Consider the following 21,845-nt stretch of genomic DNA (forward strand, 5'->3'; position numbering starts at 1 on the left):
TATTGGGCCTTCAACATTGTGCTCAATTTTATATGCTTTATTCCTGGAATGATCTTCTTCTACCATATTGCACTGACTGTTTAAGATGCCAAGTTTCCTTTCGTCAAATTATTCTTAGGTTTGCTATTCATTTATTCTTTTTGGGCACTGCTGATCTTCCAAACTTTGATTTTGATTTTGATTTTCAAAGCAGATGCCAGCTTTATCACTCGGGGAGAGAATCAGTGGTACATAGAACCTGCTTCAATGAGTTCTTATAGCTCTCGTTCGAATTTTTCCCAGTCTGTTGAGTAATTTATCGTCTTGTAAAGTGAAAATGAAAATCATGATATTTATGGATGCTCATTTATGGTACCTTTCTGTTAGCAGCATATTTGTCTTGAAAATATCTTGGGTTTCATCTTGTTGAGATGGTCAATATGTATGTCTTGCCATAGAAGGCAACTGAGTCTTACTAGGGAAGGGTAAAGGATGCATTTGTCCTTGATGAACTCTTATCAGCAGCACAGTTAAATGTAACCCTTCCAAGCAAGAAAAGAGGAAACACCCTTGCATCCCATAGCATTTTAATGCGTTTATGCAAACACTGGACATCATAAAAAAGCATCCCTATGCGTTATCAGCGACTCCAGGGATACAGTGAGCATTGAAGTGGCGAAATTAAATCCCTAGTCTGCATTAAAAATAAAGTATGCAAGCAAGATTACAGCTTAGTTTGTAAGAATTTTAATTAATATGCTTTCTAGACTGTTAATTACCAAGTTTTATTTATCTTTGTATGGATATTTATATATAAGTATGCTATAATAAATTTGGTAGATCAAATTTGGGTTGACCTGAGTTGGATGGAGGTTGGTCCAATCTCCGCTCAGCAAAAAAAACAAAGGGGGGGGGGGGTTTGGTCCAAACTCAAGTTTGGAACTAAAATTTTGTTTTAAAGTCAATATTTATTAGAATTAGTGTTCGAAAAATTCGGTTTGGGTTGATCTGAGTTAGACCATGGTTAGTCCAAACTCAATTTTGAAATCAAAATTTTGTTTAAGCTCAATATTTCTCGGTGTTCAAACAATTCAACTCCAACTTGCAACCTATTTATGTATTTATTTTTTATGTTCATTGAAAGCCAATAGCGATGTAGCAAGGGTAATTGATCTTCTGTCTAAATCCTTTCTTATCCAATCTCGAAGTTTGAATCCAAGAATTTCAAAATAAATCGCATGGCCAAGTTATTTTTTGTTCTTAATAGTATTGTCGAATATGATTTTTTTTTTCAATACCCTTCTATTGTTTAGGGCAAAACATGTACCGTGACTCCGAAAAGTGAGCAAAATATGTTAGCATGAACCGCTCGATCTCATTCTAAAATTGTGGAGATTTCCTCTTCCATACACCGTAGGAACTTTGCAAAGTATATGTTTTTAGCAAAATACGTACTGCCTAGGTTTTTTGGCCCCCCTTGCCATGCATTTACCTCGTCCCACCCCTCCTGTAATTAATCGCAATTAATGTCATATTTTGTTGGTAAATTGTACTAGTTCCATTCTTTCAGAGTTCTATCCTTTCTCTAATGGTTTCGAAGTTTTCGGAGCAATTCTATTGTTGTTTTCCCTTTATACATATAGATCAAAAAATTTAATTTTTATTTAGACGTTTGATGTTCTCGAAAAAATCAAAGTCGAGTACTGGGAAGAAGTACAAAGGACCTTGAGGTTCGCTTCCACCCAGGCGGAATATAATCGCCTACTTGCCTTTGAGAATTGGGATGTCCCGATACGAGAGTTGAGAAATCAATCTTTCTCTTCGTTTGCATCCGGCCGTTTATCTGCATATTACTTTTAAATAATTGGTGGATAGTAATGCGAAAAACATAAAAATAAATTCATAATTATCTAATTACAATAAGTAAAATGAACAAAAAAAAAATAATTTTGTTTCACCAAAAAGTAAATCGAAAACCTACAACATTACAGTTTACAAGAAACAAAAATAATAATAAAAAAAAAAACAAAAGAAGGAAAGGAAGCGATGAGGCTGGCTTTTAGCTAATCACAGGAGGTAATTCAACAAAAAGAAAAAAACAGAATTTAACTGCACGAACTAAAAAAAATATGTAATATAATAATAAACGGAGCAATAATAAATAAAAAAATGGGGAAAGAAAGAAAGCGAGGTTGGTGGCGATTCTGCCGTTATCTGACATGGCACGTAGGTGTAGAGGAAGAAGTGGAACTGTAGATATAATATGGACAGACGTGGATATTATTACATTTCTATCTTTTCTTTCCCGTGTCTCGATTTTCTTCTCCTTCTTCTCTAAACCCTAACTGCGTCGATCGAAGCTCCTCTCATCCGTTCATCCCTCCCCAGCCTGTCTCTCGATCCCGTCGCTCTCCCTGCTTCCACAGGTCAGTAGTTTCTCTTCTCTTTCCCTCTCTGACCGCGGATTCGATTTTTTCGAGTTTCTTTGTTTGGTTCGCGCGCTGCGTGAGGTGCTGTTTTGATATTCTTTTTTTTTTTTTTTGGGTGGTTTGGGCATATGCTTTGGCATTTGTTGTTCTTGCAATTCTTTTATTCCGGGGGAAGAACGGAGTTTGGTGGATCCCGAGCAATCCGTGCTTCTTTGATTTGTGGTGTGGTATTGGTTGCATTTGTTCCTCTAGGAGAATATTGAGTTGTTTCGGCAGTTTGTCGAGTGAGAATGAGTGCAGAATTAATGTGGAGGTGATAATTCTTTGCTTGACGGTTGAAACTGTATTTGACCGTTTTGTTGGCATAGAAAAGGGTTGATTTTCATCAGATTTTCCATTGATCGAGTCTCTATCAGTCTCTTCATGATTCTGATTGACACAAAATGAAGGAAAGAATTGGATTTTGGAAATATTATTGGACAATTATTATTGCCTTATAGGCTGCATGGTACTCTTGTGTATACAATTAGGGAAAAAAATGGTTAGTGGCGAGTTTAACACTTGAGAGATAACTGGAAGCCAGTTTTTCATTGAATTGCATGCTGGAAGGCTGAGAGTTTAATTTTGTTTATTTATTGTGTACTTGATGTGATTTCCTCTAGGTTTAATGAAAAAAATATTATAGTGAATTTTGTTAAATTTGAATTTGTACTGCATTATAGGATTGGTCACCCCTTGCACTTGTTTTATTGTGGATATGAAGTTTTTGGATTGTAGTCGCAATTGTTCCATCTTGTCGCTTAAATGTTTCTTTGAGAACACTCAGTATTGATGACACATAGACACACTTCAATTTAGAGTTGATGACAAAATATATATTTGAAATTCATTCTCAATCTTACAAATTAGATTTCTATTAGAATGAAAGAAGGGGAATTCGAATTCTTGTTCTGATGATAGGATTAGTTGGACATTCTATTGTATAATTACTTTCTTGTTTCCATCTCGACACACATTTTTAAATTATAAGAAAGTTTGGTTACATTTGGAATTGTTCTCAGCCCAACTTTAGTGAGTTATTGTACACTTTGGCTCAGTGTACTAACAATTTTGTTCCATAAAAGGAGTCTTACATAGTTGAAGTTTAAACCATCCTTATAAGTTCAAGATCTTATAAGTACATGAAAGATGTGGGATAGTGACACACTTTCCTATTTGATCTCTAAAGCCCTCGTCAGAGTAGCCCCCATCTCTATGTGGGACTTATACTTTGTGTGGGATCCACCCACATGATCATGCCCCCAGGATGGCTTTGATCCCAATTTTACCGGGTTGAACACTTCACCACTTACGAAGGGTTGTGTGGCGCTAGATATATGACACCTATTTAACTAGTCAGTAAAAAGTATATGGCTTTGATCCCAATTTTCCCAGGTTGAACACTTCACCACTTATGAAAGGTGTGTGGTGCTATATATATGATACCTATTTAACTAGTCTGTAAAAAGTATATCGCGGTTTCCGCATGGATAAATTCACAACCATCAAACGAAAATGAAGCGGAAGTAATAAGCAAACATGAAAGCAAATGAGAGTTGCATGGTGAACTATAAAGTAATGCAATTCAATATTCACACTTCCGTGGACAACATGTGTTTAGTGAAGGAGGCAAGTAGGCTAAACACATTTGCAAAAATAGCTCGTGAGTTTTACAATGATTAATGAACACTCATGTTCCCTAAATATCTTTTAATGCTATTCTCACTCTATCACTAGGAAACATCAAAATGACTGAGGAGTTATACTCACAATTTTCACATTATCTTACTTAAGAATAAAACTTACTTTATTTACATGATGTACATGAGACAAGTGATCAAAAGCAAGTATAATGCCTTGACTAAGCTTGGCTCATGACATGTAGTTGATGTGTTGAACCTTTGTCCTTCATTCTCAAGGCTTAACAAATACGAAGTGATAAAAAAAGAATGGCCTTAAGCATATTTCAAAAACATGCAAGCGAATGTTGACAATCATGTGTTCTTAGGCATCTACATAAGAAATTAATGATTTTTATAGATTTTAATATCTTAGGACATACTGCCCTTCTTGGACACTATCGAAATTCAAAAACTATTTTGGTTGAGTAAATCTTTTAAAAATTGAGAGTAGGGGCTTTTGGTGCCATTCCGAAAGTAATACCTTTATAAACTATTCTTACCTTACGTGGCGTTTGGTGTGTGGAATGTAAGATGCCGTAGCTCTTGGGAATCTTCATATTTGGGATACATGATTCTTTGGAATATAGTATTCTCACGCTTGGTTTAGAAGCATACTATTGATATATTCTTGGGCATGCAATATGCTTATGTTTGGTTCATTAATGGGAATGATAATAAAATAACTTTCTATTCCGGAAGTTGCCTTAAGTTGGGCAAAAAATGATTGGGCATAGTATTTTAGCACAAAATTCAATGGATAAAATAAAATATTAAAAAATTATCCAACTCATTGAAATAGAATGTCAAAAGTGATAATTAAAAATAGATTATAAACTACTAAATAATTAGAGCTAATTCAATAGTGCATATATATTTTTTAAATAATAATAATAATAAACATACAATTCATACACCTAGTGAAGGAGAGTGAGCTTTAAGTTCGGAATGAAATAGGTTATGAATAAGGGAGGGTATTCTTGGATTTTTAAACTATAACTAGGTTCTTCTTTGTTCTGTCATTATTTTTGGTGATTCTTTTGGGAATCTGGATGCCCACATTTTAAGATAGGAATAGGGATGTTGGGGTTGAAGAGCTTTGTGCGAATATGTAGCATTCTTGATTATGAAATGTGAACCAAACGTGGGAATACCTGGGAACCAATGAGGATTCTTTGGAGTTGGTGGTTGAATTCGTGAGCCAAACACTACATTTATAGCTGCCCTACAGTTTTTTAACACTGTTTTTCTTACTTTTGAAGTCTGCCCTACAGTTTTTTAACACTTTTTCTTACTTTTGAAGTTTATAATTTTACAGAAATACCCCATGTTCCAAAGCCGCAGAGCATGTGTACTGTGTGTGTCTGTATCTGCTTTTTATTAATATTATAGATGTTTAGGATCAAATGCCTCGCGTTGTTGTAGGTTTTGGTAAATGGGTCTTTTGGCGTTTACCATTGGCAGAATTACAGCAGGATTGTTTTACTTCAATAGAGCTGTTTTGTAATTATTCGTTTTTTGAGATTCTTGTTTTGTTTATCTTCTTTTCTCTTGGATGATATTTTATCCTGAATTTTTTTTTCTTATTTCTTTTTTACAATTTTTATCTCTCTCTCATAAAATTCTTTATTCATAAAAAAATGTTTACGGTCAAATTTGTTCAAAAATATTTCATGTCTTATTATTGTTTATATAAAAATTACAGTTGTTTATTGGATTTGTGAAAGTCTAATTGCTTCTTTTACGTGTGTCTAGGCATATAATATGCCACAGATAGAAGAGCACAGTACCTAGTGTTAGGCACTTTCTAGGTCATGTATTTTTCTTAGCCTTTGTGATTACGCATCCCTCTCCCATACGTATCATGAGATTATCTTGAATGAGGAAGAAAAAGACTGTAAATGGTTGTTCATTGATAATGTTAGACTTTGTTGTTGGGAAATATCAGAATAGTAAAATTCTGTTATTAAAAAGTGTGTATATGTATATTTTATGTTGTTGTTGTGGGTTTCTAAGAGTGCTTGAATGTTGTAAATGTGGTTTTTTTAAGCTTTGTGGTGTGAGTTGATGTAGAATAATGCTGAGGAATTTTTTGTTGTTGTTAGAATAACTCAACATAAAGAGATGCATGATTAGTTTCTTGTTCTTTCAACTTTGATTATTGGGCATTTTGGGGTGGCATAGTTGGTGAGGGCACGGGGTTAGGACTTCAGAGTTCTCAGGTTTGAGCTTGCTGGCCCTGAGATTATACTCATGATTTATAAGGAGAGATTTGTTGGGTTATTCCTCTTGGTTTGATGCTGCCTAATTGCATTCAAAGGGCTAGGTTGGAGTTCCAAGTTGTCAAAAAATTGATGAATGACGAGACCCACAATTAAGTTTTTCTTCTTTCAACCCTGATTATTGGCTTGTCTGCAAGGGCATTGTTGTTAGAAAGTGTTAAAAGCTATTTGTTGAAAACAGCTGATTTTTGTTTGTTAAAACTCCCAATCAATTTGTGTGTTAGGAGTTTTGGATTTGCATAATTTTGTACAAAAACTTAAAAGTGAACATAGATAAATTTTATAAAAAGTGAAGGCATAAGACAATGCATGTTACCTAGGCAAAGTGTAACTTTTTGTTGAATGTTTTTTAGTAGAAAAATAACATAAATTTCATAGTGGAAAAAATAAGATAAAATATATAATAATAACTAAAAATAAAACATAATTCTTAAATAACTTGTAGGTCATTTTTAGCTCACAAATTCAAACAAAGCATGTCAAAAGATGAGCATAAACCATAACATTACAAAGTTTTTCGTGTTTTTGTGGTTGAAAGTTCAAACTCTTAAATGAACATTATAGAAAAAAGACAAGAAACCAAAGTATCATAATGTCTTATCAATCCAAGAATCTATGAATCTAAAATATCTAAGGAAACCACAAAGTCTTCCCCATCAAAGCCATTGTCTTCATATGTAGGAGACCTTCCACTTAGAAATTCCCCCTCTATGACTTTAGTACCATCATCATCTTCCTCAACTGTGGGCAATTTCGCCCTCTTGCCTCTGTCTTGAGTGTCTGCATATTCAACGGAGTTGTAGTTTCGAATCATAAAATAGCAATTTGGTAGATCGCAAAATAATTATTGATCTTTAATTTACTCAAGCTTTCACTACTCTTCCTTTTGCAAGGAATTAAGGAATAAGAATACAACAATCTTGAGTTACTTGACCATTATCTCCTTCATTAGCCACCATTGACAAAGCTTTGATAGCATCAACTTCAAAGAGATTTTCATCGTCAAGCCAAGAAATATATTTTCTGTGACTTCCTCTGTATGGGTCATGGGATGACAAAAGAGAGCCTTTAGCTAGTTGGGAAGTGGTTTGCAGACCCAAATCGTGAAGAGGGACAAAGGCTTGGCAATGTGGTATTCAAAAACATCTTCGTAAATGGTTTTGGAGGTTTCCCCTAAAAGTAAACTCCTTATAGAACAAGGTGATTAAAAGTTAATATGGAATTCATCATAATGGGTGGGAGACTAAAGGAAACAGTATTATTTCTCATGCATGCTCCTGGAAGTTTGGATCTTAGGTGGCAAGTCAGTTCTTTCCTGTTGTCCACTTTATAGTAGGAAATTGAAATAGGGTGCGCTAGTGCGGGTGGGTGAGGTTTCTTTGGAGCTGTAGGTGCCTTGTTCGTTTAAGATTTCTTGTCCTCTAGTGCACCTATGAGCTTATTCATCTGTTTTGAGGAGTGGGTTCTCTTTCGGAGGACTTCTATTTTTCCAGGAATTTCAATGAAAAAGGGGTTGAAGTGCTCACCAGTTGGCATTCTGCTGTGGACCGTTTCTTCGCAACCAACAGCAAGGATGAGATTCTTCCTATGTTTTTATTTGGAGCCAATCATTTGAAAGGCTAAGGTTCCTTGGAAAATTCTGTCCTTTATTTGGACTATGATACTAAATAGGATCAACATGCAGGATATGTTATAGATTAGAAGGCCTTATATGTCTCTTAGTCCTATATGTGCATGTCGTAAGTCCAATGAACCAAATGCATTCCTCTTTATGCTCTGATAGGTGGCATCACACCATGGGAATGAAGCTTGGGTGGCACCTCAAAATGTGGGAGATTTCCTGCTCATGAAGCATAGGGGTTTTGGCTCAAGTAGAAAGGGCTGTGTATCATGGAGTGAAACAATTTTCTTTATGTTATGGATCCATTTGGATAGAGAGAGGAAAACAAGAATCTTTCGGGGCCGGGAATCCTGCTCTAAAGTCATATGGGATAGAGTGGTGTCCTTGGTTTTGTTTTGGACCCATTCTTGTGCTTTATTTTGGTTTCAGCGCTGTCCGACCGTCAAAGGGATTGGAAAGCAGATCTTATGTAATTCATTTGGTTGTGGTGTATTGTATCTTGAGGACATCTTGCCCTCCTCTGTTGTAGAGTGTTTTAGTTCTTAATACACAAAAAAAACTTTCTTCTTCTTATAGTTCTCTCTCTCAGTGTTGTGTTGTATTTCACATTAGCTAGCATTCAATCTTTTATGCTCTATTCTATTCCTTCTCTTTATTAGAACCTGCCATTTACATTTAAATGTTAGAAGATAAATGCATAACCAAGTGTGAGGTGGAGAATAATTGAATAATTTAACTAGGTGATATCACAGCATTTGTGAGCACATGCTTAGATGTGCAACAATTCCTCACACATTAACTAGCATTGCAGGTGAGAAAGTCATGAATCGCAAACTTTGTTTACTCTGTTTTTGTCCAGAACATTCTGCTAATTAGCTGCAATTAGCTACAAAAGAATATATATATATATATATATATATATATATATATATATAAATTGCTACATTGGTATACATTTGTCTAGTATTTTATTTTTAAAAAACAGAATAAAAAAGAACGATAGAATACTCACTGGTAATTAACTAAGTTTTATTATTTTTACCTACGCTTCACGACATTTTAGGATCAATGGCAATGCAACTCCCAAAGCCCTCTCTTGCATAATCAAACAAATCCAGTTAGATGTTTGCAACTAGTCACGCCTCGTATTCCATAATTCAATCCATGCAATCAAATAACCCATTCCTCACTTCTTCACAGTAAAATTCTCCTTATAATGCAAATGGGGATTTAGATAATGTCATGCAACTTGCAAAGGGTGGTGAAGTTGATGGAGTCCATCTATCATCTATTTTCCTCTAGATGGGTCCATACTTCTAGGCATTTCTAGAAAAAAGTGGCAGCAATATTTTCCTTTGCAAACAAACCCCCTTGGCAAGTCTTCCCTCTTAATAAACTTCTTTTAGGATTTTATTAGAGGGACAATAGTTTTGACAACATAAGCAACATGAGACCAAACATTTTGATCAAGCAAGACAATTGAGTGAGCTCTCATACCTTCATGCATTTTCCTATTTTAGCATAAGTAGACTTGCTCCACATCTTTGAAGAGAACGTAGTTTGAAGGCCACACCTTTGTTTGTAGAGCCTTTTGAACATAAAGGCATTAGAAAAATTTGTTTATTGCTTGGTAGATGAGTTCTTTGTTGTTGGTGAAATGCTTCCTTGCCATTGCAAAATCATAGGAGTAACTATATACAAATGTGACAACTTGCTTAGCCTTTAGGAATGTGGTTGCATGGATCTTCATTTTTGCAATGTCTTCCAACATAAGATCCCAACTATGTGCAACACATGAGGTCCAATACAACTCTTCCTCATTTCACGTATGCTTGTTTTGCTCACTTATCATGTTCTTCACATTATTTGTTATCATCTGCATGTCATTCTTCTCACCAACTTCTTCAACCACCTTATCAAGATATGTAAACAACACCTTGCCATTTTATTATCAATTCAGATGCATTAATGGATTTTAAAAACCATATAGCAGGACTATTTGCAAGAAACTTTACGAGAAACACATAGGAAGGTTTGGAGGATATTTACTACTTTTGAAGGGGTAGGGGGGGTTTGGGTGTAGATTTGGCTGTCATTAATCAATGTAGGGATGGCTTAGTAACTTCCCCTGTGGAGGAGGTTAGTGCGCAAGATGTAGGTGCTTAATATCTTTTGGATGAAATGGGCTTGTGGTTGGAAGATCATGGATGGATTGAAGTTCGGTTGAATGGGGCTAAGAGAAGGCCAATAAAAAAAAAAACAAAAGAATTTTCTCCTTTTTGTAAATTCTCCTCTTGTAGAAAGAGAAAGCAAATATAAGTTAGTGGGAGCTGGCATGATTGCAGAGCTCTTTCAATTACAAAGGGAAGGACTGAAGAGCGATTTCTTACATTAGGGTTTGCTATTTTTAACTTTCTGTTTTCCTTTTCCTTCTTTTTGCATTGAGGATCTTGTCTTCTTCTAGAGTGTACTTCTCTTTTTTTAATAAAAACTAAGTGTTATGTGTTGAACATTGAATCCAAATATGATTTTGTGAACCAGTTTTGAATTGAACTTGAATCAATCATTGAATCTAAAATCCAAATTATTTTAACTATTTGGTATCTAATATCTAAATATGCATTGTTTTTCAATTTTAACTTTCTCAACACTTAAAGAGTATAAGTATTCGATAAAATTAATGAGCAATTACATAAGTTAAAATTTTCAATTAAATTTATATAATATTTTCTTGTCATAAATTTAATTAATAATTACAAATAAAATAATATAATTTATATTGTGCAAAAATAAAATTTATTATTTTGATTTTAATTATTTGGGTATTAAATTTTTTGTCATTTTCATTTTTTATAAGGGAAAAAGGGCTTTGAATTTGAATCAGACATGTTTCATATTTGATTCTATCTTGAGGAATTTTAAGAAAATTTAGAGCTGCCACCAAATGCTTTCATGTCTAACCGGTTAACTTATTTAGTGAACCAATTCAAACATAGCCTCTAGAGATCAAACAAAGGCCCCCTTTATATATATTTCTTTTTCTATAAAAAGAAAAAGATTTATGAGCACCATGGATTATTCGCCCATCCAATCATCAGCCATAATAGAGCATCCATATTCCGTCCAAGCCAATTTATGCTCTTGCAACATGCCATCTATGTCTTCTAACTCATTTCTAGCTCTAATGCTCCTTGTCCTCAACTCATGCATGGAAGGGGGGCTTGAAGCCTGGCCCATAATTGGCAATCCTGTCCACTGTAACAGGCCAAAACACACAATGTGTCAATCTTAGAGGGTGAGCTTTGTTGAACAGTTGTTAAATTGAGATTTCAATGGTTGAAATTCCAATTTCAGAATTCGGGAATTGAGAATCAAATCAAATTGTAGGATTCGGTTTGAATTTCCAAAACTGATTTTAAATGACATGCATATGTTAATATACGTACAACAAAGAAAATTGTTAAATGCATAACAATTCCATTATAAACATTCATATTTCATGTGTATGCTTTCTCTAAACAGTGAAATGTAAAGGAAGGAGTCTAGAAAACTTAATATAGAACTGAACTTTATGTTGTTTAATGGAAGAAATTAAGGAAAAATAATACACTTCAGATTTTTTGCTCATGCTTCCTCTAATTAAAAAGAAAAAGAACTAGCTTAAGACAAAACTAATAAATAATTGCACAAACTGTTAAAAACCCAACATTTGAATCTTAACAACACAGTGAAATGTGAGTACCGCAGTAGCTGACCTGCGTTCTGTCCCTTCTTCTCAGAGGCAGAGAACTATATTCCTCCAAGAGTGAAGAATGAAGAATGGTTTTGTGAAGGAGGCAGAAGACCTGAAGTTCTGTTTTTTCCTCTTGCTAACCACAGAATTGACACACAGTAAGAATGGAAGGAAAGCATGTAAAAAAAAAAGAAGCAATAAAAGAAGTCTGTTTTTGGGATTTTAAACTAGTTGGGTCTGACTGGATCTGATAGGTTCAGCAATCAGAACTAGTCGATTCAGATCTATTGAGGGTGGATGGATATTTTCAGCAATGATTCAGTTGTTTTGATTCTCTAGTAAGATTTGAACCAATTTGGTGTGGAATGATACAAATTGTATGATTTGAATTGTGAATTATAAGATTCTAACTACTTTTGTCAATAAACAGTGCCCAACTTTCCTACACGTTCATTCTTATCTTCTTTCTTCCAATTTGAGTTTAGAGTAGCTTGTTTGAATTTGAGAAGATGTCAACTCATTCATGGTGCTACTAGCTCTAGAATAAAGCCAACTTGCTTCTACCTCTCTTTTACTGCCTTAAATGTCTTACTGATGGAGAAGATACACTTAACCCCTCCTCTTGGACCCATTCCAATCTCTTCGAAGAGATAATTTCTTTTAACTTTCTGTTTTCCTGAAATTTCGCAAGAGCTATATTGCATACATTTTTCGCATCTTCAATATCCTTCAGACAGGGTTCCTGGAGAAATGATGGTTAAATCTTGTGACAGTCTGGCTACAAGACTGATCTCAAAATTTGTGTTGGAAATATTTTTCTCCTTCCATCTTTTATATTCTTCCAAAACAAAATCTTCTTTCTGCTCCTTCGGTTTGCTTTGAAACATGTTTCTTTGAATGTTGAACAGGGAACAATCAGTAGCTGCAGCTGAAAATTTTTGAAAAAAATTCTGTAGACTTGAGAATTGGAATATTTTCCAAACTGTGGGGAAACAGTAGCTATAGCTCCAAAAGCTTCAGTCATTTAAGGAATGAAAATTTGAAAAATTTAAACTAGGAAACGGGAACTCATTGCGGGGGTTGGTAGCTCAATATTCAGTCTTTCTCTTTCATGAATGGAATTCTTTTTTAAAATAAAAACTAAGAAACAGCCAACTCAAAGTTCTGTCTTTCATAATGGAAAATTGGAAAAAGTAATAATAAATAAAACTAAGAAACAGCTGCTTGTTGCAGGGAACAGCAGCCCAAAGTTCATTCTCACTAATGAAAAATTGGAGAGAAAGGTGGCGGACGGCGGCTCATCTGTTGGACCAAGAGCAATAATAAGCCGTTAGCAGCACCTCTTCAAATTGAAGGAATTTTTTTTTTCTAATTTTTTTTTTTCAAGTATGGCTCATGGGTTGCAGAGTTCCAGTTGAAGAGGAATTGTCTATACGAGAGAGGGACATTGTCGAGACTGGAGAGAGATTCTCCAAGAAAGAATTGTCATCCGTGATCAGCTGGAGAGAAATGACAGCCCAGTTGTCTTGTCGGAGGAGCAATCTTACTGGAGAAGATTGGCCGAGGGTGTTTGTCAAAGAAGGGAGAGTGTTTATTGAGGGAGCCTGGGCTGCTTGTCCGCACAAAAACAGCAGAGGATAACCTTTTCTGCCGTAACGTCTTATATTTTAAATTTAATTGATACTTTTATATATATATTACAAAAATTAAGTTAATGAGGATCCCATATTCATACGCCTTATGGTATGAGTTGTGAAAGGTGTGTTTTTTGGCCTGAGACATACACGCAGCCATCAAGGACATTTGCCTCTTAAGAGTTGTGCATTTCATATCACCCCTTGGGGTGCTTTAGGCTCAAAATGCATCAACATGCGCTTCATAAGCTCCTTTTAAAACGTTGCTTTCTCTAGACCTAGGATGATGTAAATTGCTATGCTGTGCAGATTGATAGAAATTGAAGTCACAACAGATTGCAGTTACTGCAGTGGCTTGAAAATTTCCTTTGCATAGATCTGCCAATTCTTTGAAGGAAATATTTAGTTTTTTTCAGATATAAAACAAATCTATTAAAAGGAAACATAATTACAATGAAATGAGGATAGGAAACCCCCCAACAAAAAGCACGAAAGAAACAATTTACATCAAAGCTGGATTCCAATCCCTTTGAATATTGGACAGAAAAAGACCCCCAAAACCCCAAAAAGAAGCAAAAAAATAACTTTCTCCCAAAGAAATCTTGGAGAAGCCTTATGATATTTATCAACTCTAGCATTCCTTTCCAGCCAAAGAGACCACAAGATTGTAAAAACAGAAGGCTCCCAAAATATCCTTCACTCCTTTCCAAAATTCCAAAACTTCACCTTCAAATAATCTTGAGTTGTAGCTGGAGCCATCCAAACCTCACCAAAGTACGAAAACAAATTGTTCCACATGCATTGTGCTACCTGACAATGAATGAACAAATGAATAACAGTCTTCTGGACTAAGGGCCCCCCTCAAAAGAATAAAAAGCTGAAATTGGTGCACTGTGAACGGTGGAAAGTTCAGATGAACGTGGCACCAACAATTCCAACGAAGATTCACGTCACTGACCAATCCAAATTTCCTCTCAGAATTGAATTTTATCCCCAATACCTGCTTAAAAATGAGCGAGAGTAAAGAAAAGACTAGCAACCTGGGAAACAAACTTCCACGGACTTGCATGAGTGGCATTACCACTCCCTTTAGAATCCTACCTTTCTTTTATATTTCATATTTACTCTGTATTTCCTTGTGTCATAGGGATTAGATTCTATGGGAGTCACCATAATTATTTTCCTATTAATGATATGTTATTAAAAACCACATTACCAACCCGTAAACCCCACTCTGATTTCGGCCTTTTAACAACATCCCAACTAACTAAATGATCTTTCTTATTACAACCTACTAAAGATCTAAAATCTCAAGCTCCCTACCACTAAAATTAATTCCCGCTGTACCACTCGTAGATTTATCTTCATCTCCCATTGTTCCTCAAAAATCCTAAGCAAAGTTAGACCCTTCTGGGATTTCACAGCATTATTCTCAAGGAACAAGATGGTATTTTCTGCAAGCTAAAGATGAGACACCTCCACGCTCCCCTCCTATAGACAAGCCACTAATAACTCCCAATTCTTGGGCAAGAGATATCATTCTACTAAGAACATCTACAACCAAAGTAGAAAAAAAAAAAAGGGGGATAAAGGTTCTCAGTTCTTGGGCACAAGAAATCATTCTACTAAGAACATCTACAACCAAAGTAAACAAAAAAGGGGATATGGTCTCCTTACCTTTGACCCTCTCGAAACACCAAACCAATCCCTAGGCTGCCCATTAACAACTGCTGACATATTAGTAGAGCTGAGACACCCTCTTATCCATTTGCACTGAAGATCCTTAAAACCTCTTTTGTGCATTTTTCCAATAAACCCTAGTTGACCATGGTGAAAGCCATTTTCTCAATGTTCTAAATTTAGGACTAGAGAAAGTGAGCAAAAAAATATGTTTTCTAGCTTTGCCTGTGGCATCAGTTAAGGTGTTTCCTTAGAGAATCTCTCTCTCTCTCTCTCTCTCTCTCTCTCTTTATGTGTGTGTGTGTGTTCTGTGAATTGTTTCAATTGTAAGATATGAAGATGTATTTCATACCAAGTCAACTTGATTTGAAGGTAAGTCCTTCACTTTGGAATCAAGAATGTTTAGTGATGGGGGTTGTATGCATGTCGTGGAAAGAAGGAAAATGTGGAATAGGTTGGTCTGGCAACTATTTCACAGTGAAGTTGTGTGTCTACGGCTTGGATTCAAATGGAAAATGAAATTTTGGAAATTACCTGTACAGAGTGTGATCTTTCTATATATTCTAAGTGTGAGTTTGCATGCGATGATGGTTTGTTGTTGGATGAGTTTCAAGAAACGATCTAGGTATGTTACTAAGTCATCTAATGTTCTTGGGAATATATCATGTGTGCCACCATCTCTGATGGAGAGTTTGGAAGGTATTCCTATTTTTGAGGAACATGGATGTGATAAAGAGCAGCAGTGTTCCAATGGGATTTTGCCTATTCTTATGGAGGAAATTAATGAAAAGGATGTAGAAGCACAACAATTTTTGGATAATTTGGGATTATGGATGTCCAAATGGTTTGGGAGGGACAACTCATGGTTTGGGCATCTACAATGTAGGCCAAATAGTGCGCCAGTAAGGAGGAATGTGCTAGTTATTGTGAGGGGTAATAGAAGGGGTAGGGGTAGACTTAAAATAACTTGGAATGAAATGGTAAAAATTTAGCAGTTTTGAATATGTCAAAAGGAAATTTCCCATGATCGCATAAATTGGTGAAAATGGATTCTTGAAGCCAACCCCACCTTGTGGGACTTAAGGCATAGTTTTTTGTTGTTAAATGCCCAATCTTGGAGAAAATGAAATTCGCGTGGAGTGTAGCACAAAGAAGGTGCATAAAGGCCAGCAGGAAATAACAAACTTGCAATGTTTGGTGAATTACAATGGTTGAAGTTTAAAAAGGGCTTTCTTAATCATATTCTATTAGTTCTTTTTTGCCCCCATTTGTCTCTTTTTTGAGGATTTCTTGTCCTCCCCTAGGTTGTACTTCTCTTTTTCTTGTTTTTCCTTAATATATATATATATATATATATATTTATATTTATATATTTTTGAAGAAACTGTCTCTTAAGGTACACAATTGCATTGGAAGGGGCTCTCATTATTTTAGTGTAGTAATTCAGGATAAAAGAGAGGGTCGGATGAGGATGTAAACTAGTGCTGCTCTTAGGAGTGCATGTAATAATTAGTTAAGGTGGGAAATAGTTGCTTTTGGATGACTAGTGCCGGGAAAAGGATTTGTTGAAGGGAGTATAATTACTCAAAGAGTTCCATTAATTATCATGGAGGGAGAAGGATTGTCAGAAAATGACTTTAGGTGAGTTGACAGTCTACCTGTTATTAATTATCATGGAGGGCTTGATTTTGAAAATTGACTGTTATTATTATATATCAATGCCTTTCAATACATTATGGGATGATATCTAGTGTCATAATTTATATCCCAAGCTACTTTAGACTAGTTGTTAGTTGCTTTAACAATATTTATACTAATTTATTACTTAAAAGCATTTCGAGCTTGTAAAACTTGAAACATAATTTATGAGCTATATTCTTCATATTTACTATCAAATAATCAAGAATTAAACTCAAAAGATAAACTGTTTGTTTTGTAGTAGATAAAAAATCATATTTTAGAAGTTTTTTCTTCTACTGATTAGAAATTATATTTGTAGCATACATTTTCATTCTTCAATTGAAAAAAAAATCCGATTACAACTAAAATTTGATGCTGGGTGGTCTTTATTCTTTGCCCCATACTAATTCTTTGAGTAGATGTTCATGCTTTTATGTGATAATGCTATGAAATATAAATGCGTTCCAATTTTTGTGATGTAATATTATAATTTCTTTGTTTAAATTAGATAGTAAAATGATGACTAGTAACAGCTGCAAGGATTGCAAGGATTTGTTCCCTTAGCTGACAAAAGAGCCAATATATCATTTAACTTGTTTAGCATATGCTGTGTAACCTTATCTAAAATTTTGTTGATAATCATTTAAGACATTAGTATGCAAGATTTTGGTGTCAAAACATTTGAATCTATAAGTTCTAACCAGCATACAAGTGCATGGGTGCCTCATCCATCACTCATTATGTAACATCGAAAACAACCGTAACCATTTCTGTTAAGCGGACTACCATATTTTTCATGCCTATGATGGAGGGTTTAAAAAGGGAGTTTTGGTGGGTAGGGGTGTGGTGGGCCCCTGAATACATGTTTTGTCATTGCATATTCATTTTTTATATAGGACTTATCCTCATTCTGATTGAAAATTCATTTGAGCAATATCCTTGAAAATTTCAATTTTGTTCTGTAAATACAATAGGTGTCTAATTAAATGCATGCCACATATGTTTAAATATTGCATACTATATCATTATCTTGGGTAAGTGAATGATCATTACAGTTGATTTAATTTAATTGAATTTATTCAATATGTGTTTTCAGGTGTGATTGTTTTTTTTTGGCTTTTTGGGGGTGGGGGTGGGGAGTTTCCCTCATGTTCTGCATATTTTTCATATGTACTTTTTTATAATGATAATTAAGTGTGCAACAAATTATCCATGGTTAAGCGTGTCAATATCAAATTATCAATATAGACTATACGAGGAACCTTATTCAGAATTTTATGTCCTTCAGCCAAAAGGAAGAAAAGGAATTTAGAAATGGTTAATATTTTGTTATTGTAGGTGCTCAAAAGTGAAGACATTCTCAATATGGCTTCACATAAGAGAATGCTTTTGGGATCGTTTGCCCATTTTGATGAGCATACATTTGGATGCATCAAGGGAAATTTTGAAGTGCTTGATTTTACAGGTTTTTTTGGATTGCATCAGTAGTCAATACTTTTGACCTTTAGACTGTTGCATGAAATGATGGGTATTCAAGAAGCAGCAAGTACTAAAAGTAGTTTCATGCAACAGTTATTTTTGTTCACAAATCATCCCAGAATTTGTTAGTAATCTTGAGCAGCCACATACCTGCCTATCATTTTTTGCATCACTCATGAGGTCCTTTCCTAATGGGCTTCCTTTTTTAATTTTTACTAAACTAAAGGAAAGAAATTCTCACAAATTGTCTCCTTTACCGGATGCTTCTCTATGTCTGTGTCTGTGTCTGTGTCTGTGTCTGTCTCTGTCTCTGTCTCTTTCTGCATTTTGACAATTTCAGATTTTCATCTACTCATTGGTGCAAGGCCACACATGCAAAAAAGAAAAAGGCTGTTTTGGCCCGTAAGACTTCTTGTCATTGAAATACATGCTTCCGTATTGGGAACTATATAGGCTGGCATTGTTTGCAGATGATATCCATGATCCATCCTAGAAATCTCTTTTTTGGCATAAGTTCAATAGAATTGAAATATTGTGGAATGTCACACTTCGGTTTTAAGCCCTTCTTATCTGAGTCCTCATAATCCTTTAGTTGTAATGAAGAAAATGTGTTAAAATATAATGCTGGTGAGAACTGCCATAAACAGTTTTGGGTACTCACACACAGGTCAGGTTCACTTTGCCTTTTGGAGCTTTTGTAGGTGTAACCAGCAGAAACTCTTGGTGGTCAGGTAGAGGAATTAAAAACTGAGCAACTCTGAAGCCATGAAGCAATTTGATTTTAATGTTCTTTCTATGGTTACTTAAAGCAGAAAAAGAAATCAAAGTGCTTAGCTGAAACTTGTTGGGCCAAGTTTAATAGAAACTGCCTTTTAGGTTTTTTGGGTCCTTGACTGAGTAACTCGGTGGTAAAAACAATTAGGTAAAGCAGGATTCTGTTGCATTGATATTGTATAAATGATGAAGTAAATTGCCTATTCATAACACTTTCCTTCCCTGTCTGGTTTCTTGATTTTATCACAAATGAAAAATCTACAGAGCACCTTTGTTCATTTATGATTCCCTAATGTGTCGAAGATATTCACAAAATTAAAGTTTTATGTTTGGGCAAATTCTTTTAGAAGCAAGTCATTGTTTCATATATCACTTTATAGATGTATGCTTTGTTCTTATTGTGCCCGTTGGTCACTGAGAGGCAGTCATCTTTAAATCACAGGAAAATTAGAAGTTCTAGCCCAAGATGTCTCCAGCATCGAAATCTAAGTCCAAAGACAAAAAGGCTGGCAAGGACTCGCAAAAGGCTTCTACCAAGCTTCCAGGTGCTGCTGGTGCTGGCAGCGGTATCCCAGCCAGTGCATACAATCCACTGTTGGGTACATTCCACACGCTTGATACAGTACCAGCATACACTGCTCAATCTCATGGTAATGGCCGTTTCCGAAACATAGACGAGTCGGATGAACATATTGGAAACCCCCTTGGAACAGGGGCTGACTATGATTCTGTTTCCAATAATGGTAGTTGGTCTGGTGAGTCTGAAGACCATAAAGATAAAGCACCTAATCATCCTGCCAAACTGGAGACCATACCAGGAGCTGACAATGACAAGCGGGAAAAAATCCGTCAGAAAAACGAGAGGAAGCATCAGCGTCAAAAGGAGAGACGAGCCCAAGAATTGCATGAACGGTGTAGTGGCTATCTGATGTCCAGAAAGCTGGAAGCACTTGCACACCAGCTTGTGGCAATGGGTTTTTCTTCAGAACGAGCAACAATGGCTCTTATACTTAATGAAGGCAAAGTAGAGGAATCAGTTACTTGGCTGTTTGAAGGGCATGAAGAAGCAGATAAATACAGGGATCAAAACCTTGGAAATGGTAGTAATCTGAAAATAGACATATCAGAAGAGCTTGCTCGGATTGCAGACATGGAAATCAGGTACAAGTGCTCAAGGCAAGAGGTTGAGAGGGTGATTGTTGCCTCTGAGGGGGACCTTGAGAAGGCAGCAGAAGCTCTGAGGATGCAGAAACAAGATCTGTCCTCTGCTCCAGAAGAAACTGGCGATCCTCCAAATGTCAATAAAGGTAAGCTTTCAGCAGCTGCTAATCAGAATTTGGTGAAGCCACAACAAAAATCCAATTCATCTACTTCAATACAACTGAAAAGGGATGAAAAAGATTTTAACTATGCAAAAACAGCAGTTCCTGTGTTAGCACCTTCAGATTCAGGAAGCAAAAATGTACAGCCTTCGAGAAAAATTCAGCCAAAATCAGAGTGGGCGAGACCACAGCAGATTGTGACACCAGTTGAGAAGAAGTGGCCAGGCGGAGGATCAAATCCTTCAGTTTCCTACTCTTTGGCACCACCTTTGCAAGCGTCTGCACTGCCTGGCAAAACGGAAACCCGTTATGTGGCGGTTGGTAGTGAAGCTAGGAACCTTCAGCCAGGCTTGGTGCGAGAACCGGTTATCATGATGCAACGGCCCAAATCCATCAACACAGAGCAGGCACCTGCTACTAGCATTAGTTCATCTCCACCAGGAACAGCTGCCAACTGGTATCCTGGCAGTGTTGAAATTATGAAGTCCAATGGGCTGTTGCAACATATTCCTAGCACAAGAAACCTTAGCCCAAACAATTTGAGCTCAAACCAGTTATACCAGCAGCAAGGTCATCCGCAGCAGCAGCAACAATTTGTGGATTTCCCTGGAACATACAAGGGGAATGGTTCATGGAGCAGAGCAGGTTCCTCTCCGACTCTTGCCGCTGCTTCTTCCTTGGGACTTTTCTCTGGGTTGGGCTCTAGTGGCTCTTCAGGGTCGTCCTCTCCTGTAGATTGGAGCACTGGTGCATCAATGTTGCACTTAGATTACACAAACATAGACTGGTCCTTGGATCGGGGTTTGTCATCCTCAAAGCCGCATGGATTGTGGCTAGGAATGGCTCCTTTCATGATGGACGAGTCAGATGCATCTGGAGTGGGTGCCAAGCCAGCCGTGCGATCAATTCCCTCCAACAGGAATGGTGTTCTGATTGGGGGATTGCAAGACGGTGGGGTGGCTACTGCTGAAACGCCTGCTGCCAATTCTCGCGAGTGGTCCTCTCCTTTTGAAGGGAAAGATCTTTTTAGCTTGCCCAGACAGTTTGTTTCATCGCCCTCCCTGTAGGATGTGGAGAGAGGGCTTTGAATAATAAGAGAATTAAAAAGAAAAAAAAATGCAAAATGAAAGATTTTCTTGGATTCTATCTTCTTATGATGTGTCTGTTGATTGTCGAAATGGATACCAGTTTAGTGAAGCTGCCCTTTTGTTTATATTTTCCTTGCATATTTTTGCAAAAACCTTTCCCAACAAGAGCACTTCTTTCTGGTAATGCTTCGGTCATTGCAGGAAACTCATAGAAACAAATCCAGCAATGGTGATTTTACCTGCATTGGACATATCAATAGATATACTGCAAATCACACTGCTATTGAAAATGAGGGCTTGGATTGGTTGCTAACCGTGTTTCCCTCCCTGTAGAAGCAAAGCAAGCAAGCAAGCAAATCCATTTTTTCATGAGAACATATGTACATACACATTTTTAAAAAATAAAATAAAAAAATCGTGCATGAT

At 36.1% G+C, this 21,845-nt stretch overlaps 2 protein-coding genes across 3 annotated transcripts in view; both read left to right on the plus strand.

Moving 5' to 3' along the window:
* The window catches only part of LOC131148559 (4-diphosphocytidyl-2-C-methyl-D-erythritol kinase, chloroplastic/chromoplastic), a 64,697-nt gene extending 64,138 nt beyond the window's left edge, over positions 1–559 (plus strand). The window contains exon 11 of the mRNA XM_058098339.1: positions 194–559. Coding sequence (XP_057954322.1) covers positions 194–294 — 101 coding nt within the window. The 3' untranslated portion in view covers positions 295–559. The remainder of the gene's footprint in view (positions 1–193) is intronic.
* Positions 560–2,167: 1,608 nt separating this feature from the next.
* Positions 2,168–21,544, plus strand: LOC131148560 (uncharacterized). Of its 2 annotated transcripts, XM_058098341.1 has the most exons (3): positions 2,251–2,405; positions 11,809–11,920; positions 19,452–21,544. In XM_058098341.1, the coding sequence occupies exon 3, from the start codon at positions 19,476–19,478 to the stop codon at positions 21,396–21,398; it is 1,923 nt and encodes a 640-aa protein (XP_057954324.1). In that variant the 5' UTR covers positions 2,251–2,405; positions 11,809–11,920; positions 19,452–19,475; the 3' UTR covers positions 21,399–21,544. The 2 variants fall into 2 exon arrangements, with proteins under 2 accessions (XP_057954323.1, XP_057954324.1); XM_058098340.1 differs by lacking the exon at positions 11,809–11,920 and having other exon boundaries at positions 2,168–2,405.
* The last annotated feature ends 301 nt before the right edge of the window (positions 21,545–21,845 follow it).

The sequence above is a fragment of the Malania oleifera genome, chromosome 2 (genome assembly GCF_029873635.1).
Source record: "Malania oleifera isolate guangnan ecotype guangnan chromosome 2, ASM2987363v1, whole genome shotgun sequence".
NCBI lineage: Eukaryota > Viridiplantae > Streptophyta > Magnoliopsida > Santalales > Ximeniaceae > Malania > Malania oleifera.